The 25,921-nt window shown below is 35.2% G+C and overlaps 1 protein-coding gene and 1 long non-coding RNA gene across 5 annotated transcripts in view; one reads left to right on the plus strand and one right to left on the minus strand.

The window, feature by feature from the left end:
• Positions 1 to 4,086: 4,086 nt before the first annotated feature.
• The window catches only part of LOC117664786 (uncharacterized), a 36,376-nt gene continuing 14,541 nt past the window's right edge, over positions 4,087 to 25,921 (minus strand). Inside the window, exons 1-7 of one of the 2 annotated variants that reach the window (XR_004591174.3) lie at positions 14,398 to 14,495; positions 11,722 to 11,809; positions 9,362 to 10,523; positions 7,646 to 7,684; positions 6,724 to 7,449; positions 5,279 to 5,390; positions 4,087 to 4,336 (exon numbers count right to left, since the gene is read on the minus strand). This is a non-coding gene — a long non-coding RNA (uncharacterized LOC117664786). Of the gene's footprint in view, positions 4,337 to 5,278; positions 5,391 to 6,723; positions 7,450 to 7,645; positions 7,685 to 9,361; positions 10,524 to 11,721; positions 11,810 to 14,397; positions 14,496 to 25,921 lie in introns of those variants that run through there. The other variant, XR_015733862.1, reaches the window with a different exon arrangement.
• BTC (betacellulin) lies at positions 7,101 to 25,894 on the plus strand. Of its 3 annotated transcripts, XR_015733861.1 has the most exons (7): positions 7,101 to 7,278; positions 12,159 to 12,257; positions 15,072 to 15,177; positions 16,975 to 17,121; positions 18,871 to 18,978; positions 20,157 to 20,264; positions 23,999 to 25,894. XR_015733861.1 is itself a non-coding variant. In XM_034416102.2 (6 exons), exons 1-5 carry the CDS (start codon positions 7,233 to 7,235, stop codon positions 18,974 to 18,976), a joined length of 504 nt encoding a protein of 167 aa, XP_034271993.1. In that variant the 5' UTR covers positions 7,101 to 7,232; the 3' UTR covers positions 18,977 to 18,978; positions 20,157 to 25,894. The 3 variants fall into 3 exon arrangements, 2 of the variants coding, with proteins under 2 accessions (XP_034271993.1, XP_034271995.1); XM_034416102.2 differs by having other exon boundaries at positions 20,157 to 25,894; XM_034416104.3 differs by lacking the exon at positions 20,157 to 20,264.

The following is a 25,921-nucleotide window of genomic DNA, read 5'->3' on the forward strand; positions in this document are numbered from 1 at the left end:
AAATGTAGCTGACAATAATAACTAAAGTTAATAAATACAACAAGAGCAATGGCTCCAAATTTCTACACAATTTTAATTATAACAGAATAACAGAGTTGGAAGGGATCTTGGCGGTCATCTAGTCCAAATGCCTACTCAAGCAGAAGGCGCTATACCATGTCAGACAAATGAATGTCCAATTTCTTCTTAAAAACCTCCAGTGTTGGAGGACCCACAATTTCTGAAGTCAAGCCATTCCCCTGATTAAGTTGTCAGGAAATTTCTCTTTATTTCTAGATTTCCTGCTGTTGTGAAGATGTGCATGTTTAGAAAGTTTCACAAGGATGAGGGTGTTTGTGCCCTCTGAACTTTGGCTCCTTAGGCCAATGCCTACTTGGCCTTAGTGTAAAGCTGCCCATGGTTCTCCCTAAGACCTTTTTTGTCACTGCGTTATGTGTTTGTCAGCCGAGCTTCCATCCTAAGACTTACAGTAGCCTGCCAGAGAACTTTATCACGTTTCTGTAGCAACAGAGATAAGACTGTCTTGTGATTGCTGAGCTGCTGCGCATGTCCAAATTTGAGGAGAAAACTTCCTGACTTTATTTTCTTTCTTTGTCTGTCTGTGCCGGTAATGATGTAGTTAGTAAGTTTGTTTTATTTCTTTACAATAAAATGTTTCTTAGAATATATTTCGGGTTTTCTTTCTTTAAAGTATACAGCATGGAAAACAAGATCCATCTGTCTCTATTTAAGTGCAATTACCCCAGGGGAACGGGGCTGGTTTACGCTTCGACATTTTTTATGCTGTCCATCCCTTTTATATTAAGTATATTACCATTAAGAACAACAATAACAAAAATGGAGACAATTCCTGGTATAGGGAAGCTAGGCAAGTGTCACTGTGAGGCCCAATATCTCAAACAGTTCAGTGGTTTAAGGAGCAGAGCTGCTTAAAGAGAGATATTGGAATAGGCAAGTAATATTAATTTCCCATTCTGTATCCAAAATAGGGCAATTATTGTTTCAGTTATTACCGGTATTCAGTTATCCAGTTCAGCAACTCTGGTCAGAGGTTAGCATATAAAGGCCTTCCCAAAGCAGGACTAGTGAATTAAGTGCTTTTTCCATCATTGCTCTCCAATGCATATAATGGACTTATTTCCTAATTAGTCCAGCAGGATAAAACCTTTTGTAAAGACCAAATAAGAAGAAGACTTGGCTTATGGGTTTTTAGTAGCCTTGTTTCCCTTCAAAAAATTTAATGCAAGTCATTTCAAGGGAATATTTGAATATTTTCCACAAAAATATTTATTCAACTATCTCTAAAGAGGCAGAATTATAGTGCAATCCTGCTTGGGTTCCATTAAATAATGGGGATTACTTTGGCCAAAAGGTTTTACATCTCCTGGAATGAAGAAAAAAGGACTTTTTTGAAGGAAAGTAATTAGGGCTAAAATATTTTCACACAATGAACTTTTGATCGGCTACACAGAGTTGCTGGATGCTTAATGAATGACTGTTAGGCATTTAAACATTTTTTTTATTCAATGTCTTATCTTCTTACTTGGTATTTATGAAAAAAACCCTAAAGCTTTAATTTTAGATTAATTTATCAGTACTTTTCTACCTTACAGAATTCCACAAGGGATCATAAAGCTCGCCTTAGCCCTAATGAACCAAATCAGTAACTCAGAATTTTTTTTCCACTGCTCCAACATAATGAGCTGACAAAATAAAAATGGATGCAGATTTTTGGCAAAACAACCATCCAAACTCCAATTTTTTTTCAGCTGTGCACACTCCCATTACAAGTAAGTCGAGCCCACCCCTGCATTGTATTGTGATTAAACTCCATGTTGGAGTAATGTCAAGTTAAATGGATATTTGGAAATTATTATGATCTTAACAATTATTTTTTGACTTGAGTCAGTATTAATTCTTCTGTCTTAGGTAAACCAGTATAACAACACAGTTCTTCAATTAAGGAAGTGTCACACTTGTTCCATAGCTACTAGGGTCTTCCTATGGAAAACTGTGAAGCTTTTACATCCAGATGAAAGCTACAGAAGTAAAAAGAAAGGGGGAAGAGATAGATAAAAAAGAAGGAGAAAGAGGAGAGGGAGGAGAAGAAGAAGAAATAATTAGAATCCAAGATGGAAGAAGAGGAAGAGGAAGAAGAAATTAGAATCCAAGATGGCTGCATGTATCTCTTCCTTATATTATATAATATAACCCTTATATTGTTTCAACATGGCATAATGTAACTTTGAACCTTATCATAATATATTGACAGCTGCATCTCAAATGCTGTACAAATAATAAATTATACGGTAAACTGGGGCAGTTCTCTTTATAGCTTTATCATGTATATAATATTTTGATTATGAGAGTTATGATACAATTGGAATTATACTAAAGATTTAGTACAGAGTGCTTTACAGTAACAGCAGAGCTGCTGAACAGTATGAAGCTGACCCAAAGGTGGACTTCCTTGGTTTGTTTTTGTTTTGTTTTGAAGACGTTTCATTTCTCATCCAAGCAGCTTTTTCAGGTCTGACAGGATAGTGATGAATGGAAGGATTTATATTCCTTGCGGACAGCTGAAAATCTTTGATGAGAAGCGAAATGTCTTCAAAAGAAAGAAAGTCCAGTTGCCTCCTGAAAAATCATCTTTGGGATAACCATGACCTCAATGATTGAGAATCTCTACAGACTTTTAGCTATACAATTTGGGATGAACACCGTTTGAATAGTGTGGGAGTAGGAATAGATTTCTTCTAGAGGAAAACAAATTGCAGACCGCAGGAATCAAGAGCACTACTCAAGTGACCCTGAAGACACAAATAGACCTCCAACTGCTTCAATGACCCTCTAAAAGGATGCAAATTTACCAGCTGTCTGCAAGGAATATAAATCCTTCCATTCCCCAGTATCCTGTCAGAGCTGAAGAAGTTTCTTGGATGAGAAGCAAAACGTCTTCAAAAGAAAAACAAAAATAAAAAACAAGAAAGTCTAGTTGCCTCCTGAAAAAGCACCTTTGGGACAACCATGACATGGATGACTAAGAATTTCTACAGACTTTTAGTAGGAAGCTGAGCACTTGTTGATCTGGAATGCTTACACATACTATGCCTCAGGATTCTAGATGAAAATATGCAACAATTAAGAATAAGGAATTTCATTTTCTTAAATTTTTAAAACCAGCATGCATGGATACAAGAAATGATCTTCAATTACTCATTAAACAGAGTTCCATTCATCTGTGGCTTATTTCTGTCTGAATCTGAAATGGCCACCATTTTGATTCTAAAGAAATCAGAATTTGAAATTGTTCTCACTATGATCTGGTTTATATGTTATGTCACATGTGTTTGGTTAATTGTAAGTTATTGAATAAGCTACATTAAATACAAATAAATGTAGTTGAATGCCCACAAATAGTAATAAACCATAAATCACATTAACTAGCCGTGATGACTGGGTCCATCATGAAATACATAATGTCACTTGTTTCATTTTCCTCTCATAGAAGATCATGTTCTGCATATAGTTCACTGTTAGAGAAATTACTAGCACCTTGTACTGATTCTTTCACTTTATAAAATATTAAATAAAACATAATTGATCAGTTCCAAATTCCAAATCATTTCCCCTATGTCTAATTCTTTCAGAACTATACCTAATATTGGAATTTTATATAACAATAGTACAATTCCATTTCTATTAAATGAACTATGCAGTCTCATTTATTATTTATTAAATGTGTTGTGGTCTATTAAATGAAGTATGTGCTCTCATGTTTAAAAAGATGGAGCATTTGTAGTGTATAGTAATGTTTAAGGTATTGGACAAAGATTCAAGGGATCATGATTCAAGTCAAGCTTCTCTGAATGACTTTTGCCTAGACATTTTTCCTCAGCCCATCTTATCTCACAGGGTTGCTGTAGAGATAAAATGAAGAGAAATATCTATCTAAATTACTCTGAACTCCTGGAGAAAAGATGGGAGTCAAATCTAAAAATATAAATAATTAAGCAATAGATGTAGACTACTGTACTTAGTTAATGATATTATTTTAACTGAGGAGATGAAAGTCTTTTACCAAAAGAAAAAAAGTTTAAATAAATATTTAGAGACAAGTTGATTTTGTGCAAAACATATTCAGTAATATTTATTCTCATGGCAGAGAAGGCCTATCTCCTGGGACCAACCAAATATTATCCTTCAAAGGAGAATCATCAAGAAATAGGAAAGATAAAAGATTGGGAGTGAAAAATTATTTCCATCCATGATGCAGAATGGAGGGCTGCAGACAATGACAGTATGTGTACTCTGTGTCACATCTCTGATCCATGAGCTGCAGGAATAAAGAAAACAATCAAACAAGGTTATTTAAGGGACCATCTCTCTCTGATTACATCACCCCATCCCATCAGATCTGGCAGGCATGCTCTGGATATCATTTGCTAAGGACCTAAACTTGGTGGGTCCCAGGAGATAGGCCTTCTCTGCCATAGAGTCAACCTATCTATTATTTATATCCCAAACTCTGTCCTTGTCCGTTAGATCCTAATAGTCACCTAGTCCTAGAGGATCTTTTAGAAAAGCTTGCCTATAATTCTAGTGTGAAGAGTTAAGGTACTCTCATTTTCACCAGAACAAAAATAAAGTATTTGGACAAAAAAGAAATATCCTTGGGATTATTCTTGAATCCTGATGACTTCATGCATATAGTTTATTTTGCAATAATAGAGGAAGTGGTTTTCCATTGGCTCTTCCAGGATGATTTTTGCTTTTCTAAACCAGTTTACAGCCATGATATACTTGGTAGTCTTCCATCAAAGTACTGATAAGGCCCAAACATGCTTAATTTAGGAGCCTAGACAAGATCAGCCTGAGAAATAACAAAACAAAACCTCTTATTAAAATAAACAAGAATTCTTCATACTTGCTCTGGCTCTCTTGAGTTAAGCCTAAGGCAGGCTTTTGCTCTTAAAAGAAACCCAGAAATGAAGCATTAAGTCTTTCATTCTGGTCTGTGGGGATTGCATGTATTGTGAATGCAGGATGTTATTATCCCAATTTTCCCCCCAAAAGCTGTTAGATATAAGATCTACAACCAGCAGCCTTAGCAAACTGCAGTTAGTCAGAATAGACTTTTTTTTTTTTAATTTATATGCCGCCCTTCTCTGGAGAGTCAGGGCGGCTTACAAGGCGTTAAGCAATAGCCTTCATACTTTTGTGTATTTATACAAAGTCAGTTTATTGCCCCCACAATCCGGGTCCTCATTTTACCTACCTTAGAAAGGATGGAAGGCTGAGTCAACCTTGAGCCTGGTGAGATTTGAACTTGCAGTAATTGCAGGCAGCTGATGTTAATAACAGTGCTTTAGTCTGCTGCGCCACCAGGGCTAGAGTTGAAAGATGAGCAATTTTATTTATAATATTTATACCTATATAATTTATATAATACTGGTATATGAAATACATACCATAAGTTTTTTATTAAACCTTTTTAAAGAAAAATAAAAAATTCAATCTAATATAAATATAAAGAAAGGAAAAAAAGAGAAAAGAATTAAAGACACAGTGTAAGAAAGGAAAAGAAGTAAAAGAATAGAAGGGAAAGAAAAAGATAAGAGACAGACTTCCAATATTCTTCACGGCAATTGTAAATACAATTATATCTTAATCTTTCTCTTTATTTATTCCATTCTTTCTACAATGTGTCCTTTCTAATCACTTTTATGCAAAAAGAATCCATAGGGGGTTTCTAGTCATCAATAAATGTAGACATTGTCTTTTCTGTAAGCAAATAAATTAATTTATCCCTCTCAGCAAGATCTTCAATTTTGTCAGCCATTTCTCCATAGTGGGTAGCATTTGATCTTTCCATCTTTGTGGATATGTAATAATCTTGCCATAGTAATTATATACTAAAATAATCTTCTGGGCTTTTTTCTGTATATTCATTAGTCCTAAAAGTAAAAATTCTGGCTTCAACTGAATATTATTATTTAAAAATCTCTATATAAATATATGTAATTGAATCCAAAGTTTTTAGCTTTCTTACATATTCACCAAGCATGATAAAATGATAGATTTGAAATGCCTTCGTACATTCTAGATAATTTCTATGGTGACATATACCAATTACACATCATTTTATAAAAATTCTCTTTGCGTTCATAACACAATAAAAATTTCATTTTTTTCACCACATATTTTCCCATTGATCAATCTGTATATTATAATCAAAATTTCTTACATTCTTTAACCTGGTCTTTCTCTGTATCAAATTTCAACAAAAGTGTGCAATTTTTAAGAATTAGTTATTCATCATCATGCACAATTGTACTTCAAATTGTCTCTCTATGCCAAAAATCTTTTTGTCCACTTTGAATCTTTTTGATAACTGCAAATGGGAAACTATTGATAACTATATCCTTAACTGGTCTCTTGACATAATTAAAAATTCCCCTTGATGACTTTCCAATAATTTCCTATAGATCAACTATTTGTCTTTGCTGTTTCTTTTCTATAATATGCTTCTTGAGCTGAGATCCACAAAGGTGTTTTCCGGAGGATGGAATCACAGCACATGGATTTCATTAAGGCTCCTCAGTTTAAATAATCTGAGCAGTGAATTCAGCCAAAGGATTGAGTTGCTACTCTCGGTATTGACATGATATTTGGATCCCATCGCTTTTGTCTCCCGCCATTGCAGTTAGGTCTGGATCCTACCCCTGCCAACTGAGCGCATCCTTCCGTCTGTTCTTTTCATCACACCCTATCCCGCTCCTTTTTTTGCGCCTGATATGTTTGCTACGGAAGTCTTCAGGAGTCCTCTGACTGGTGGCGTAAATACTTCAAGAGCAAGGAGTAATACTCCTCTTCTAGGACTGGGAAAAATTTCCCTATATACCTGAAGGAAAGACGGTGACGCCAACCCCCGCCCCGTCCGTGCCAGGAGGAGTAGGAGCAGCAAGGGCGCCAGGTGTTCGGCCGATTCCGGATGGCAGAGATGGCTGATACTTCTTTTCACGTAAGGCGTTAAAGAGGGCGGACGGCGAACAGTCAGCCCTGTGCCTTCAGGAGAAGCAGGAGGCGGGGGAACCCCTGTCTCAGGTTGCCGGAGAGGCTGCGCCTTTCCGTCTAAGCGGCGCCTCCTGACTTTTCCAAGTTGTGGGGCGGTGGCTGTTTCGTGTAAGTTGCTGCAGTCCGGTGGCTAGTGGAGGTGAAGTTCGGCTTTGATGGCTCTAGACGCGCTTCTGGGTTCTGGCCCTCTGCTGCTCCTGGGTGAGGATTGACGTTTCCTTTCTACCTACCACGGTTGTCGGGTGGGTTCCTGGCTACTTGCTGCTGTTCTTGCATAGAACACCCTTCGATAGCTTCACGACAGGCAGACGTTCAACAGGTGCGTCCTTTTCTGACATAAGTCATGCAACTAATATGCCCCGGGGACCCTTGCTGGAAAAGAGAATGACATTTGTAATTAAATCCTACTGTCAGTATTTCTCTTCTCTGGCAGGGATTTCCAATCAATTTATAAGCTTATAAGAGTCGTCTTATAAAAGTGAGAGGGGCGGCATATACATTAAATCAATCAATAGCATATGAATTTAATAAGCAAGTAAGTTAATAAGCAAACCCCCAGCAGGTTCACCTTCACTTGGAGTGTTGTTGCTTATCTTGGATAGGAACGCTGCCAGAAAAAGAAAGAAAGAAATCAACTTATCCATGTCTTCAATCTACTTGAACAGCAAAGTGCTTGCAATTATGACTGTTTGTGACTTTGTAATACAAAGAGAGATCATTTTTTTAAGATAGGAAGCTCTGTGGAAAAAGATAGCTTAGGCTGCTGTTGACAAGACTTTATCCCTGCCCTCTTGGAATATGGTCAAATCTATTCCATCAACTGAAAAGCCTTGCTCATTAATGATAAAATCAGACTTCCTTCCTTCCTTTCCTTCTTCTTTTCCTTCCGAGTTTTGCATTCAGGCCTTGCTATTGAAACCAAGTACCCACTTTTATATAGCTAGGGAAATCTGACGTAGGATTTTTTGAGGTGCCAAGTATATCATCAATTAGATTAGACTGCCTTCGTTACAGCATTGCTTGGCAGGATACCCATTAAATAGAGTACCTACGTGTCTATTTTTATCCTGTGTGTTTATTTTAAGGGGCCTTAGAACCCAGGATAGTTTGAAACAAGTTAAAAGGTAAAGAAAGACTGCTCTGGTCTAATCACAAACCAGCCTAAATATTTTGTAACATTTCTCATTTAAATGTTTTTGTTATAATGTGGGCTTGTGTGTTTATTAAGTTATATTGTTTGTTAACTAAATTTTGCAATAATATCACTACACATCACTAACAATCTATTACATTATAGAGAATTGAAAAAAATTACTGTGTTAATTTGCATTGTATTATAACTTTGCATTATAAACTCATGACATTTCATAGTATTCATGAGTATAAACTCATGACATTTCATAGTATTCATAGTATCATAGTATCAGCAAAAGAGAATCAGTGTAATTTATAATCTACAACATATTAATTAGGGTTATTTTAAAATATTGGCATTACAGAACATATATCTTGTTCATCTGCTAGTAATAGTCTTTGGGAAATACTTTCTGCCAATTAATTTTACTAAACATCACATTATTTATATTGATAGCAATTTCAATAGTGGAATATTTTCTAGTTCTATGGCACTTGCCCTGAGATATTGCAAGTGGTTTAACTGGATTACATGTTTTTCTGGAACTCCTGGAATGCTTTAATACTAGTAGTCAAAGCTTAATGATGAAACACACTTTTAAAAAACATCCATGCTTTTCTGTTCCTACTTACTTCCTTTGTTGGGACACTGTTATGTTGTTGCTTACCCTGGAAATGAAGTCTATTTTTGGGACAAAGTCCTGTTCATATATCTGGTGAATAATGTCCATTATATAAGTGTTACAAAATAAAGTGTCCCTCAAATTAAGTTCAACTCCTGGAGACAAAATGGAGACATTCATATTGCTTCTTTGACAATAGTGTGGAAATGGTTTGCTATATTCTAGAATATTTTTCCCCCAGAATATTTCTACCAGTCTACCAATCCAGAGGTCTCACATTCAGGTACTGTGATGAAATGCCTAAAAGACCTTGGGAACATAAAGGAGGCAACAAGACAATTAATGGAATAATTAACTATTCCATTCCAGGGCTATGACTTGAGCCAGGGAAAAAGGGAAGTGTGAGAAAAAGGATAATTCCATTTTAATTATAACTTACAGTAATTATACTATTATGCTTATAACAGATTGAAATTTTAAACATATTAATATTTTCTGCAATTTATAAATAATAACATTTAACTCACAGAAGTGAATGCAACATGCAGTCAGAAGTTCACTGCCAAATTCAACCTTAATCTTCCAAAATCTAGATTTCTCTTTAATCTCAAAACAGCAATTGCAAAATATGTTGAATTTCAGACACTTTTTCCTTAGGAATTCCTACTTGTCTCTTATTAAAACACAGAGAGAGTGGGAGGGGGGGAGCGTGGGAGCAAGCAAGCAAGCTCTACAGAACTGTTGTACAGATGCAACTGTTTAATTTGCATCCTGTCTACAAAAGTTTCAGCTATGGTATGGGGTCCAGCACATTTTTTAAAATAATTGTATTGGTAATTTTGAGATACTGGTATGGCAATGTTAGCAATATTTGTGTTTGTTTTGAACCTTACATGTGGTAGCTTCTTTGTTTATTTCTTTATTCATTACATTGTTAATTGCTGTAGCCTTCAAAATCTCAAAAAGATACTCTGGCTTTGTGTTTCAAGCATATTTAGTTCAATATTTTTCCCTCTTATTATCTTACTTACTCTATGTTTTAAAAATCAAAAACCTTTCATATTTAATATGTCAGGTGACTGAGCAGAATTATGCTTCTTTCTGAAGGTTGCAGTCCTTGCTTAGTTAAATACTTGTGTAACTCATTGGCTTTTCCAGTAAATAAGTATTTTATTAAACTGTTTCATTTACATAAGTGAAATTTAAGCAATTTAATGATACTTTAACCTTTAACAAGTTACTTGTACTATTTTTCTGCACATCTGTAATAATTGGGACAAATTTTACATTTCAGTTATAGCATTTTGTAAGTATGTACTTATCTTAAGGGTATTCTCATTTCAGTTACCAAACTTGGAATTATAAAACTTCCCATAATCTTGTCATTTAATATTTATATTATAATAAATATTCTTGATATTTGGCAGTTCTTATTTATTTACTGAATTTTATATGGTGTCCTAATATAGAAGGACTGATCATTGAACAGAGACAGAAGGATACTCCTGAAATTGCCATCAATTTTTCAATTTGCCCAATGGGAGTGGGAACAGCACTGCTTCCAGGGAATTTCTTTACTGCTGCAGCAGTTTTCTTTTTTCTTTTACTTCTTGTGGCTTCTTCATACATGCAAATTTGTGAAAGAGTGTTCAGCTGTGCAAAATTAGAAATATTTGAATAAGTTGCATCCTGTAGGCAAGAATAAAATAAAATAAAATAAAATAAAATTATTACCCTTTATTTATAAAAATAATTTATAAATATCATTATCCAGTCTAAGAAAGCTTTAGTAAGAGGGACTTGGTTTGTACAGTTGATATATATCTGGGCCTAACAGTGATTAAAAAAAAAAACTCTTTTGGAAAGAGCTAATAAAGGGGATTGAGGATTAATTCCATGTCACCAACTGAAGAAATTCTTACAAATGTTTGTTTGAGGCCTCCTGTGAGGAAAATATTATTTAGTAATAGTGATTGTAGGCTGACTTGGAAGGCTATATTGATATCAAGGAATAAAGATATATTTGAGATTAATTTTAGACATGCTTGTTTAGAAATTAATGTAAGTGATCCAATGTGATTTGCTGTCTTATGTTGGAACTTTCAGCAGTGAAAATAGCTAAAGTTATACATAGCTAAATTAGCTAAATTTATACATAGTAACACAGTCTATTTTCTGTGGGGAAAGGTAAGTTTGGTAAATATCAATTTAATCAGTTGCAAATAAAATTCTAGTGTATCTGACAGTTTCATAGTTTTTGAAAAATCAGTCATAGTTATAGTAGTTTTAAATTAGACATAAAAAGTTTGTAAAGGAGACCCTTCAGATTCAACTCCGTTAGTCGTTGCCGATTATAGGGGACAGTGCTGATCTCTGTTTCAAGGCCATTGAACCAATGCTGTCCGAAGACATTTCCGTAGTCGTGTGGCCAACATGACTCCACGGAGTGCTGTTATCCCTATTTAATTACTCGCATTTGCATACTTTCTAACTGCTAGGTTCACAGGAGCTGGGTCAAGGGTAGGAGTTTACCCCATTGCATGGCACTCAGGTCTCGAATCTGGACTGCTGGCTTTCCAGCCAACAAGCCCAGCATCTTAACCACTGAGCCACTGCCCTGCCAGACTTATCAGAGTGAAAAATGGAACTAATAAATTAGAACAATCTACATGGAAACCTAACAGAACCTATGTGAAATAAATTATCAATATTTTTTCTGTTTCTAAAATGTATTAAAGTATGAACAATTTTCAGTATTTTTTATCAATTTAAATAAATAAGGAAAATTGCTACTGTCTTCAGATGTTTGCATTTAATTTTCTACAATATGAACATAAATAAATAAACAATATAAATAAATTTATATTTATAGACTCTTTGAGCATACTGTTTATTTCCATGACTCTTGGTGCTCTATTCGTGTGTAGCTGATAAAGCCCCTTCAAATCTTGTCAAGCTTCTCTCAAAGAGCAAATCTGCGGAGTAAAAATGGACAGTTTCTCAGTTTTTCCTTGTCTGGGGAAGTTCTGTTAGCAAAGATGTGTTAATCTGCCACTGTGCTATTAAATGTAGACCTTTCAAACAGTTGAGGGCAAATGTTATGAGGTACTTTTTAAAGCGTTATTGAACATAGGTAATGTAAGTAATAAGTAAGTAAGGCATAGCAAAACCCACATTGTTAGGATTAAGATAATGAAACAGGAATTGTATCTTTAGAAACAAGAGACAAACGGTACACTTAGTAGAAGTATTATTGTAATTTGAGTCTAGTTACTTGAAATATACTTTTGAAATAATTTGCCTTCTTCTCCTCCCCAACTAAAGGCATAGTCATTTTCAGCTCTGTGACTAGCAGTGAAAATGCAACAGCTGGCCCAGAAACCAAGAAGCTTTCCTGTGATTACATGAATGGAACATGTATAGGTAACAGATGGATTTTAATTCCTGACAATGGCATTGTTTTTCAATAATGGGGAGGAAGACTGCTCAACTGATTAATTAACATATTAATTATGGTTACAGACTAGAAACCAAGAGACTAGTAGTTCTAATTGTCCTTTGAGTATGGGTAGTTGAGTAACTATGATTTGTTATGGGGAAAATAAGCAGAGCTAGCATTATCTATGCCATTTTGAGTTATATAGAAAATAAAGGCAGGAGAGAAATCTAATGAATAAATATTTTCATTGTAATTATATGTAACAATGCACAACATTTTAGGAAACTGACAATCACAATTAGGCTCATTTTGTAATATGTTAATTATAAATATATCCTATTTTAATGATTCTTTAAAGAAATATAGATGCATACATTTTGTTACTGATCATTAGTAACTTTGAATTTATTCATTATGAAATTTATTTGCCTTCCATTTTCTGTCCAATTATTAATAATCCCTTAAAATTACATTAATATAATAGTGCAGTTTTTAATCCAAACCCAGGGACAGTTGTCAAGAATTGGAAAATATCTGGATTTGGAAGAACTATCCTTGAGTCTGAGGATGCAAATGTTTTTGAATTTTCAAAGGTAGATGTAACCCATGGGAAAAAAACAAAAAACAAATATAAAGTCAAAACGATCAAAGATACGTAATTATTGCCATGCAGAGACTGACAGAGAAAGAAATATGTTCATGTTCTGTATATTCGCTTGCTGATGAGACCTCTAAGAGCCAAATCAGACTTTCTGCAAGATCTAAATCTCTCTCAATTTTTGCCTTGCCTAATCTCTCACCAAGTTCAGAGTTTCACTAGGCTTATTTCCCATCTTGATAAATCTCTTTTATTTTACATCCACCAGTTGTTTTTAAATTGCTCTTGTACCTTGTCAATCTTCTTAATTGAATATAAAGCCATTTCTCTCCCCTTCTTCTGCCCTGCTTTTCTCTCTTCCAATTATTTATATTTCATTCTCTGCAGCTCAGACTCATCAGCTGTCTTTGCTGTAACAACCAATAACTAAGGTAGAATATCAGCATATAACCTCAATCTGCAAAAATGAAGCCAGGAAAGCTAACCTCAGAATGAACTAAGAATTGCAACGTGTCAAAAATAATAAGAAAAGTTTATTTTAACATATAAAAATAAGAAAAAAGTCAAATAAACAATTAGGCCACTAATGCGAAAAGATGGCAAGGAAGTGACAAGGCAGAAAGCAGAGCTGCTTAATTCTTTCTTTGCATCTATCTTCACACAAAAATAGCCCAACCTACCATATAGAAAAACATACAGAAAAACAGAACCTTAAAAGGCAGTCTAGGAATTCAGATTAAAATAGGGGAAAAAAGAGAGAAATGATAAGAGAACATTTGTCCACTCTAGATGAGTTCAAATCAACAGGACCCGAGAGAATACATCCTAGAGTTCTGCAAAAATTGGCAGACGGGAGCTCGGAACCAAAGATTCTGGAGAACCAGGGAACTATCAGAGGACTGGAAAAGAGCTGATGTGGTTAAACTACAAACCAATAAGCCTGACATCAATGCCCGGGAAGATTCTGGAAAAGATAATCAAGCAACAAATCTGAGAACACCTAGAACAGGGGTGTCAAACTGGTGGCCCGAGGGCCGGATGCATCACATGCAAGTCACACCCACCCCAGCTCTGCAAAGGCAAAAAGTCACAATACTTCACAATACATCACATGATGCAAACCCAAATTGCATTAACAGAGAATCAAAAAATCAATGAAATGTTAGTACTGCTTTATAAGGCCTTGGTAAGACCACACTGAATTCTGCATCCAGTTTTGATCATCACAATATAAAAAAGATTTTGACACTAGAAAGAGTAACAGAGCAGCAAAGATTATTAGGGGGCTGGAGACTAAAACATAGGAAGAACAGTTGCAAGAATTGGGTATATCTAGTCTAGTGAAAAAAGGTCTAGGGGGTGATATGATAACAGTGTTCCAATATTTGAGGGGCTGCCACAAAGAAAAGAGGATCATCCAATTTTCCAAAGCAACATAAGGAAGACAAGAAGCAATGGTTGGAAACTAATCAAGAAGAGAATAATGACAATGACTCTGAGAATAATAAACCAGTGGAACATTTTACCTTCAAAAGTTGTTGGCGCGCCATCACTGGAGGCTTTTAAAAAGAGACTGGACATCCATTTGTCTGGAAAGGTATAGGGTCTCCTGCTTGAGCAGGGGGTTGGACTAGAAGACCTTCAAGGTCCCTTCCAATTCTGTTATTCTGTTGTATTGCAGTTAAGCAAAATTAAACAAATGAAAAAAGGAACACTAAGTCCTTTTGTGGCTATAAATCAGCCTTTTCACAAAATTGTAGGGAACACAGGCTAGCATTACATTCCTATCTTACTGGTAAAATGCAGAAACAGACTGTTGGACCTGATATGACTTTCATTTGATTCAACACATTTTTAATGTTCTTTTGACTTATTTCTATGCAGATATGAATAAGATTGTACTGTTAAAGTCTTAATAATAAACAGTAAATAGTTTATTTATTGCTCCTGAAAACCTTATGTGCTATCTTTGAATGGGACACAGAATTGGAATGAAGACAGAGTGCTCATGTGGAATTTTCCACTCAAAGTGATATTAAAAGAATTAAGTATACAATTACTGAAAACATTTTTCAAAATGAGGAAACTATTAAAGATAGCACAGCAGGAAAAAGTTAGTCACAAATAATCCAGGTGAGCAAGTATTTAAGTAGAACCTAATATATATATTTTATTTATATTTTTATTTTCTTATTTCTAGATTTGAGATTGAGTGGACATTTTTCTGAATGTCCTGAGAAGTACAAGTACTTCTGTGTCAAGGGAAGATGCCGCTATGTTGATGCAGTACAAACGCCATCCTGCATGTAGGTTCCAAAACCAAACATACCTTTTCCCAAGTGTTAAACCTGAGCATGACTTCAATGGCCAAATATCTCCAAAGAATATGTCATGCTCGGGCCAAATATGTACTTATTTGCCTCTGTTATCTACTAATGGCCAAATGTCTTACTTATTTGAATCTGTTTGTTTCAGCTGTTCTTTCAATTCTGGAATGAATACTGTAAAAACTCTTCAAAAATACTAATGCAGCCTTCCAATTATGGATTCCTCTCCAGGTTCTCTTTAATGTTGATGAGTAAACAAAATTTTACCTGTGCAAGGATGATTGCTAAAATGTTACAGCCTTATTTATTAAGAAATTCATAAAATGTCTTAGTTATTGCTTTACATTGCCTAAAGAATGCCCAAAAGGAGTCTCTCTAGTTTAGTTGTCCACTTTGCATATGACAAATCTGTGAGATTAAAGATGAGGTAGAGCAGGTTGATTTTTTTTAACCTTTTAAAACTATAATTTTTAAAATTACTTTTCTTCTCAGATTAAAAAAGCCAATATCTTAGATTTGGTATTACAAAATTCTGGACTTAATCATATCAATATTACAACCTTTATTTCATACATACCCTCAACATGCAATATGATCCCATGCATAAGATTTTTAAAAAAGATTTAGAGTTAAAGTTAATATAACTTTATGAATTTTTATCTATCTGCTTAGAGGATAATGGGGGTGATTGAAACTGTCCTAATTTTATAATTACGGTATACCTTCTCCATTACTTACTAGTTGTGGCCATAGTAGGGCTTCAAGGATTGTTGACTGACAGAAAGTAAAGATATGTCAACTAGTTACTCAATAAAGACAACTGAAGTTTCCTAATATGCCAACCATTCTATAAGAAACATAATTCTGGGTGTCTTCATTGTTAATTTATTTTATTATCATTTATCTTTATGTTTAAGATTTCAACACCACCAGAAATTACTCAATTTGGGTAGGATATAAACTGGAACTTCTTTCTTCTGTGATGAGTTGTTCTGGTACAGAGTTACTCAACCTTGGCAGCTTGAAAATGTATGGACTTCAATTCCCAAAAATTCTCAGCCAGCATGTTATGTGGGTAATTCTAGGAGTTGAAGTTCACTTATCTTCAAACTGCCAAGATTGAGAAATACTGATCTGGAAATACTGATTTAGTCCAACTGACGCGGTGCTCAGCCACAAAATGCCTTAATTGAACACATGTAGAAAAAAGGTATATATACCAAATCTTCCACTGTGTGCTTATTTCCAAATCTTTTCCTAATAGAGTAAACCCCGTGCCTACCATCCCTGTCCTAATATTCCTTTTTACTTACTCTTTTCATGTATTCAAATTATGTTTATACTTTTACCTGTTATCTTATATATGCTTGATTATAAAGGGAGACAGAGCATGCTGGCTAGGGAATTCTGGAAGTTGAAGACCACACATTAAGTTGTTTAGGTTGTTTAGGTGATATTTCCCTGAATGCAGCTGAAGCTCTTCTAGATCAGGAATTCCATTGGATGGCAGTTTTCAAACCCTAAGATTCATCTGCATGTGCAATTTGTTTGCAGATCTCATAGGTTTCCTCAATCTGTACCTTTCAGCTGTGTCACATTATGGTTCTCATAATCATCAGTTGGCATGGCTAATGGTGATGGAATTGTGATCTAACTCATTTAGAAGGGACCAGGCTAGGAAAGATTGTCACAAGTGGGTACTGTATGTGGGATAGGTGCTAGTGCAGAAATAGACTGCAACTGATTTGCAAAATATTTTTTCTACATTTTTTACAGCTGTGAGAGAGGCTACACTGGGGAAAGATGCGAACGATTGGACTTATTTCATTTAAGAGGAGATCAAAGTCAAATTGTGGTGGTTTCTTTGATAGCTGTTATGGTAATGCTTATCATCCTGATTGCATGTATCTGCACTTGCACTCAGTGAGTACACCCAAGTGAAAATTTGGCTTCTATATGTATTTTCATGAAACTACAAATGTAGTTAAGTTAATCAGCCTTTAACAATTATAACTTTTAGAACTTCCAATACTGTATAACATGCACACGTACATGCGTTCCCACACGCAATATCTATGAAGAAAATAAAACTGAATTTACTATTCCCGGTTGAGGTAAAATTTCTTCCTTAATTCTAGCTATGTTAGAATTATGTTCTTCAGTATTGTTCATTTACATAAAGCTAAGTAGAAGAAATTCAAAGAGATTTTTTGAATCAAATTATAAATTTACTTATTTCCACATCTATTTTTTACAAGGGTTTAGTACCTTTAGATATAAGTACAATACTTTTGTTACACTATTGCTCCAAAGAAATAGTAAACTCCATGTAATTCTTTTTAATATAATATAATAAATGGACAGAGAAATAGAACAGAATTGTGTGCAACCTAGGTAATGTACTTTCTGTTATTGTAGCTTTTTAAACTGCTGTTGTGCAGTTGCTAAGTCTTGTCTGACTGTTCCTGACCCCATGGGCCATAGTATGCTAGGTCCCCTGGTTCTCCATTGTCTCCCTGAGTCTGCCCAAATTTGTGCCCACAGCGTTAATGGTATTATCTATCCATCTCATTCTCTGCTGTCCCTTCTCCTTTTGCCTTCAAAGATCTCGGCATCAAGGTCTTTTCAGTGAGTCCTCTCTTCTCATTTGGTGCCAAAGTATCTGAGCTTCAACTTTTTTAATAGCTGCATTATACTACTGACTTACATTCTGTTATGGATGATCCATAATATCTGGATTGGCCCATGTAGAATTTTGGACCAGAAGCCTTTGATCTTGCCTAGGATAAGCGTATGTATGCATGCATGCATGCATGTATGTATGCATGTATGCATGTATGTACGTATGCATATATGTATATAATTTTTATAGCTAAATCATGTTACAGATTATCCTTTTTATATTATTGATTTGGACTTAGCCTTACAACTTATCAATATATATTGATTCCTGCTTTTTGGTTTTAATTATTCCTCCCAGCTTCTTATCAGCTGCAAATTTGGTAGCCTTTTTTCTGAACCTGTGATAGACAATCTGTGATGGTATATAATCACATCTCTAATAATTTTCATGACATCTCTAATAATCCTGAGTACTGGTCATATTGGCTGGGGCAACTAGAAATTATGGATCAGCAATATATAAAGGGGAAGAGATTCCCCAGCTCATTCTAAGTTCTCATCCAAGCCATTTATAAAATTATTGAAGAGCAGAAAATTTAGACATAACACCTGTGGCACTCGGGCTTGGTCTGATCTCTTCCCTTTTTAAATATGTAAATTTTAATCTGTTTTTAAATTATTGGGGTATTTTAATTTGTCTGGGCCAAAAAGTTTAATTTGATTTTATCGGGTTTTTTAAATTTTGTGTATTTATGTATTTTATTGTTGGCTGTTCACCGCCCTGAGTCCTTCGGGAGTAGGGCGGTATACAAATCAAATAAACAAAACAAACAAACAAATAAACAAACTCCATTTAAGAAACCTCTCCAGTTAAAACAGTTAATGAACATTCACTGGAGATACTGGTTCTGTGAGCTGAAAATTAACAAGTAAAAATACAAGACTATTTTTTTATTATTACTCTTGTGTTTTTGAATATATGAAATATATATATATATATATGTATGTATATTTGTAACTCATAACATAATTTTTTACTTCTTTTCAAAGTTATTGTCGGAAAAAACGTAGAAAGAGGAAACAGGAGGAATGTGGGACTTGTGATAATGCGCAACCAATGAAAACTGATGATACATTTGAGATGGATATTGAATGAAGGTAAAGATGGTTCTGAAATTTTACATCCTGGAAATGTGAAAATGAGGGATAATTTATTTTATTTCCAAAATTAATTATATTATTTTAATTTGAATTCATAATATTTTTTTTAATGTAAGTTTGTTTTAGTTTAATGGATTACTATACTGAATGATAGTACCCAAATGAATGTTTTATGGTCATGTAATGAGAAAGCAATATTTCTCTATGTGAACAGGCAAGTCATTCATAGTTAACTAATAGTTTTCCCAGCTATTAACTATAAATTAAGACATATTGACATAGTGGCTATAATCTCCTTTTTTACTAGCCAATATTGACGGAGATGTAATTAGGACATGACTTCATTTTATTTCTTAAGATATTTTTCTAGATTGAGGGTTTCTTTTCTTCCTAAATATTATTTTTTTTTCACATAGGAGAAAGCAAATAATCACACACCAAATGGATTATGTTTATTTACATTGCATACATATGTTCCATTGAGAAAGTACACAGTGAAATTAAATGAGAAAATGAGGAATTTTTTTTTATTATGATGGCAGAAAAAAGGCCCTTCAGAAAGAGTGCAGCAGAGTCATTTCAATTTCAGTATTCAGGCATATAAAGAGAAACCTGCCTGGCCTGCTCTGCCTCTCCTTTTTGTGAACCATAGCAAGGGATTTTGCACATGCGCCCTCTGCTCAGCTTGATTTGTAAATGAAAGCAACTGACAAGTTATTCTTCCAATACATGCATCCAATACATTTTGGAAAAGTGAGTAGTCAAAGAGGATGTTAAAAACAAACAAGCAGATTCTCCCCCCCCCCTTTTAGCTTATGACAGACACTTAAAAAAACTAAATATGTGGATGATAGTATCATGTTCACACCCTGAATTCACCTGAATTCACCTTGCCATAAATTTTTGACTTTTTCTTCATCAGAGGCTGAAAAAAAGAGTAGTTCTTATGAGCCCAATGATTTGCTGAAAAACTACATTATTGTGCTTTCACTTTTTTGTGATAGGATAATTTTCAGAAATCTTTTCATCTTATCATACATTATATTGCACCAGAGTGATGAGAAATAAATCTGTAGTTCTCTGTATACTTAACCCATAATAAGCAACTGCAAAGATCAGAGAGATGTACTACACAATAATAATTCTAACAACTGCTTTCTTTCTTAACTCTACAGGTAAACAAAAGTGCTTGCTGGCAGATTCCAAAGATTTGTGCCCTTTTCCTTTTGATGACTTTACTGAGGACTAGTGATATGAAAATAAATAAGGAAAAATAAACATGGGTATATAACTTCAGTCACTTGTGTGATATCTGACAAAATCTATTATTATTATTATGGGAATAATAGTGATAATATTGGGAATCCAGGAATTTTCTTATATGTCTGAAAGATGTTAGAAGTGTAGTATTTAACGTTTAACTCTCTTCAATTTGTCAACCTGAAAAGGAACTTGGTGTTTTATCCGCAGTCAAAACAGATAAAATGTCTGGTAGTATATTTTAGAGTAACTAAAATGGGCACTTGGGCAGTTATGTTTATTTATAGTTTCACTACCCTGTTTCCCCCAAAATAAGACATCTCCTGATAATAAGCCCAATCGGGCTTTTGAGCGCATGGCAATAAGGCCAAGCACTTATTTCAGGGTTCAAAAAAATATAATACAGGGTCTTATTTTCAGAGAAACACGGTAATAGCTGTAATTTTATCAATAGAAGAGAATATCAATAACTCAGAGTTGAACCGTGGAGTCTCTGGTGCTCTCTGAGCTTGGTTGAGCTTGGTTGTTTGCTTGCAGGTAATATTTTCAGTACTAGAAGAGAATGGGCTTTGCTTTCTGTTTATATCCAGTAATTTGCCCTTGGTGGAGGCAGGTTACTGTATGTATATACACAGAGAGCAAATTCTATTCCCTTGTAACAATGAAGATGTTACATATTCAGATGATAAAATGTCTGCAAACAAGCTCAGGGAGCACCAAGAATTCCACAACTGTAATTTTAACTGGTTATTTCATGCTTTATGTGGCCCTTTGGAACTACCTATTTTCTTTTACATTTAGTTTTGTTGTCATCTTTACTGAGAAGTGGAATATAAGCATATTAATGTGGCTTTGTAAAATTTCACTGTTTTGAGTCTATGCTTTAGATTGGATTTAGGATGGTGTCATGCATGTGAGGTGATACATAGCTTGTTGGTAAATTGGTTGTACATAATGTCATTTACTCCCCATATTGCATTGTAAAGATCTAGGTGCCTACTTTTTCTTCCCCAATTAACTGAGGGAGGGAGTATCTTTGTAGCCCCTCTATGAACTCTAGGATTTAGACTTCAGTAGGCTAAAAGCTTACTAAATAAGGCCTGTGCAGTAGACCATGACTTCCTCATTGGCCTGTCACTAGCCTCTTTCTTGCACCTTGACGGCTGCACTATACGCAAGGACTCTAGAGTCATTTTAATCAGAAGCAGGGGTGAAATGCTCCCGGTTCGAACTAGATCGGGTGATCCAGTAGCGATTGTGGCAGGTGGTTCGGAGAACCGGTAGTGATGGCAGTGCGAGGCTCCGCCCACCCGCCCGAGTGTCATTACTTCCTGGTTTTAACCAGGAAGTTATGTGTTTTTTACACTCTGCACATGTGCAGAGGGTCTGTGGTGCATGCACTTCCGATCCGGTAAGGAAGGTAAATAGATTTCACCTCTGATCAGAAGGGATCCTTCTCAGTCATAGGATCCCTGCTGAACTGCAAGTAGGATTCTCTCTAGCCTTGACAGGGCTTATTCTTATAACAGGAGCTTTAGGCTGGCTCAGCTGGGCTGCAGTTTTCCTTTTGGCTCTCAGCTGCTCAGTGACAGCCACAATTTCTGAAGGCAAGATTGTCCATTGATTAATTGTTCTCACTGATGCACAATTTCTAATTAGTTCTAGGTTGGATTTCCCTTTAATAAGTTTCTTGTTCTGCCCTTAGGTATTTTAGAGAATAGTTTGACCCCTGTCCTTCTGTGACATCCCCTCAAATATTGGAACACTGCTATCATGTCATCCCTAATTTTTATTTTCTTTAAACTAGACATATCCTATTCCTGCAACTATTCTTCATACGTTTTAGCCTCCAGTCCCCTAGTCATCTTTGTTGCTCTTCTCTTTCTGCACTCTTTCTAGAGCAGGAGTGTCAAACTCATATCATCACGGCGGTGTCACATGACATATCAGGACTTCCCCACCTTTGCTAAACTGGGTGTGGGCGTGGCCAGCACGTGACGCATCCGGCCCGCTGACTGGGAGTTTGACAGACCTGTTTTAGAGTCTCAATCAGTGGTGGTATTCAGCTGGTTCTATTCGGTTTGGGCGAACCGGTAGCGGTGGCTGCAGGAGGCTCCGTCCACTTGCCCAGACATCATCACATCCCGTTTTTGACACTCTGCGCATGTGTGGAGGTAGCAAGTGTGAGCGAAGCTAGTGCACATGCGTGTGCTCACATTTGCAAATCGGTAGCGAAGGTAAATGAATACCACCCCTGGTCTCAATATCGTTTTTGTATCGTGGTGACAAAAACTAGATACAGTATTCCATGTGTGATCTTATAAGTATTAGTTTAAATGGTACAAAGTATAAATAAATCTGTATAAAATATACTTGTATGCAGATTTGTATGCAGTAAAAAGTATAAACATGTTTGTACAGCTTCACATTTTTGTACCTGAAAGGTTCTAAGTAAGACATGTGCAAATGATATTTTGCAGGATGGCCCTCTAGAGTTTCCATACTATTTCAATTTTGAAATAATATTTTATGGTTTGTTTTAACCACAATCATTGGGCCTACACTCTACAGCAGGGGTGTCAAACTCAATTTCATTGAGGGCCGCATCAGGGTTGTGTTTGACCTCGGCGGTGGTGGAGTGGGCATGGCCAGGGTGGGCGTGGCCAGCTTGATGTCATTTGTGCCAGGGGCGCCTGTGGCGCCCTGAGAGCTCTGCCAGAGAAAACAGGTTCCCAAGCTCCGTTTTCAGGTGCGATGGCCTTCTGCAACCCTCTGCCAATGAAAATGGAGCTCTGAAGGACCGCATGCAGCTCCATTTTCACTGGCAGAGGCACTGTGGACCAGTTCTTCGCTGTTTCCAGGGCTGACCCACGGGCCAGATCTAAGTACCCCGTGGGCTGGATCCGGGCCAGGCCGGGCTGGGCTGGGCCTTGAGTTTGACACCCCTGCTCTACAGTATTCAAGAGCATGCCAGACTTTGCATTGGGGTCACTGACACCATATGCAATATGACCTCCTTGGAGGTGAGGCTACTGTCAACTAATTGTTCTGGATCCTGATGTCAAACCTGGTGTTAAGATACGATCTGATGTTCTGGAGTTGCACAATGTGATTTCTACATGCCTCTTAAATTAAGTGTTCATGTACATGGTGCAAGTCTTATTACAAATATAAATATTATATTTATATAATATATATATTATGGCATCTTGGTGTATATAATGCTTCACTATGTGTCACATCTTTCAATATATGGAGGGAAGGGAGTCTTTATTATTTTTTATGAAGCATATTACTCTTCCATACCACTTGAGAGGAGAAACTTAGATTGTGTTCAGCAATATGAAAAGAATGATAAATCTTATAAGCTGTTAAGAAAGCGTTTTGCCTTGACTGTAATTGTATATGTAAACTATGCGTTGTAATGATAGCTTAATGTCTACCAAATTAGGGATGGTTGTCTTACAATGTTAAGAAGATATATTTGTATAGTTTATGTGTAGACAATAATGAGAGACATCAAAATCCTAAATGTTGCTAGTGTTCTTCATCATGACCTCTATGATTCACACATATAGATTATCAGCCTTTGCAGAGCCATATTTAGAACTTCCTAGAACTTATAGAATTGTATTGTGTCGGTGGCTTCTGGTGAAGGGGGCCGACTAACCAATCTAGGGGAAAGTTCCATGAAAGGGAGTTTTCTCTGGATAAAGCTTTTTCACTTTACTAACAAGGAAACTGTGTGTTCCCTCAGTTTACAGGACTCTCCTGGATTAGGAAGAGTCCTAGAATCATCCCACAAGATCCTCCATACAATAGCTGTCTGCAGAAGATTTGGGGAGCTGTGCTTCAGAGCAGTCAGTGAGCCATTCAGCTGGGGGCAGGTCTTCAATCACTTTGTTGTTGAAAAAACAGCTGTTTTGGAATTTATTTTTCAAATGGGAAATAAGTCATGCCTTTCATTTCTTAAACACTTCATTAGATTATTATCTTTAATAAGGTAAAAGAGGCTCTTTTCAGTCACAGCCTCTTACTCCTTTCTGAAAATCTGCACCATTCACCATTCTTATTGCTGAATGACAAGGAAGAGGGCTGCTGGAGAGGAGCTAAAATAAGGAAGTGTGGAGTACTATTATATTAACTTTGATGGAGAAACATAAGGATCTAAAAAGTTGTGGTTTTATTTTGTCATTTATATGAATCTGCCACTCTTATTTGATGTTGGGAGTTAAAATCTGTAACTTTGGACTTTTGTTGCGGGTGGTTAAAATCTTCCAATTTTAATGAATTCTGATTGGCCAGGAAATATCAATTGATTTGTAAAAGTCTATTCTTTATTATAAAAGGGAGCTAAAGAATAGAGGATGAAGAAATATTGAATGCATCAGATGCCAAAATTATATTCAAGAAATATTTAAATAAAAAAATCAGTTTATAGGTCAATTACCAGTATGTTCTAAAGATATATGAAAGAGGAGCAAGAGAAACAAATTACTTAAGCTATTGGAAAAAAGTTGAATAATGTAGAGATGCAATTATTTGCAGAAAGTTAACCAAACCACAAATGATATTCCACAAGTATTTAACAATGCAAAGGAGATAACTGTAATTTTGGAATACAAATCTGACACCAACCAATTATACCTATTATGAGATGGTTTAAATGTAAGTTTTCCAGTGCAAATGAAAGAAAATTCTTTCAAGTAAATCAACAATCCTCAAGAGAAGTTTGGGACTTTTTCTTTATGGATACCAACAAGGTTAAGAATCTCCTGAGCAAAAAAAAGTTTATATTTGTTTGATAGACATTCCAGATAAAAAAATATTTTAATTTATGAGGACAGGTCGGAAGGAGTGACTTAATGAGCTAATTTGAGTTAAGATGGATTTTTTACTGGTCTGATACATGTAGCTGAAAGAAAGTTCCAATGTATGGTTTCATGTTTATAAAGTGGATTTGAATTTTTTTTCTTTTTCTTATATGTAGTGCTTGAATAATTCATAAAGTTAGTTGCATTTTATTGAAATAGAATTTGAAGATAGGTATGTTAAGAGGAAGTTAAAGAAAAGATGCATAGAATTTGTTAACTTTAGAAAAAAACTTAAATAAACATTTGGAATTTTAAAATGGATATAAAATAAGTTTTCCCTGTAAGGTTAAAGAAATTGAAAGAGTATAGTGAATTTTGTTAATATGAATGAAGATCATCTACAAAATTTAATAAGCCTAAATAGAAATATATATTACTTTTCACAATAATGGAAAAGAAAGAAAGAAAAATGGATTGGTTAAGATTGCAATGTAATTGTTCTAAACACAGAAAATTTATTTGGCCCTGTTTCTATTGAGATGTTGCTTCTGGTTTTTTATGCTTTATATAGGGAAAAATGATATTTAGAATTTTAGTAAAAATTTACTAAATTTAGAATTGTGTAAATTATAGAATTGGCTTGTAATAATTATAATTTCAACCTTACATTATCTATAACTGTTAGTATTTTACTGTGTTGGAAAGAGCCAGAGTCAGGCTTTATTTTTTATTTTTTATTTTCTTTTGCTTACAGTTTGCATGCCCCCTTTTTTCCCTTAATTTTTATTTTCCAATTGCATTTTATGTTATAATAAACTATAAAGTTCTTAAAAAAAGAAGTGTATGGTGTCTACATCCAGAAGAGC

The sequence above is a fragment of the Pantherophis guttatus genome, chromosome 4 (assembly GCF_059756535.1).
Source record: "Pantherophis guttatus breed Tessera chromosome 4, ASM5975653v1, whole genome shotgun sequence".
NCBI lineage: Eukaryota > Metazoa > Chordata > Lepidosauria > Squamata > Colubridae > Pantherophis > Pantherophis guttatus.

What these genes read in the sequence shown, in the direction of transcription:
- BTC (XM_034416102.2), top strand. Translation starts at nt 7,233, where the DNA reads ATGGCTCTAGACGCGCTTCTGGGTTCTGGCCCTCTGCTGCTCCTGG. An exon ending in TGGCCCTCTGCTGCTCCTGG is followed by an intron (nt 7,279 to 12,158) that starts GTGAGGATTGAC and finishes CCCCAACTAAAG; the next exon opens with GCATAGTCATTTTCAGCTCT. An exon ending in GTACAAACGCCATCCTGCAT is followed by an intron (nt 15,178 to 16,974) that starts GTAGGTTCCAAA and finishes CATTTTTTACAG; the next exon opens with CTGTGAGAGAGGCTACACTG.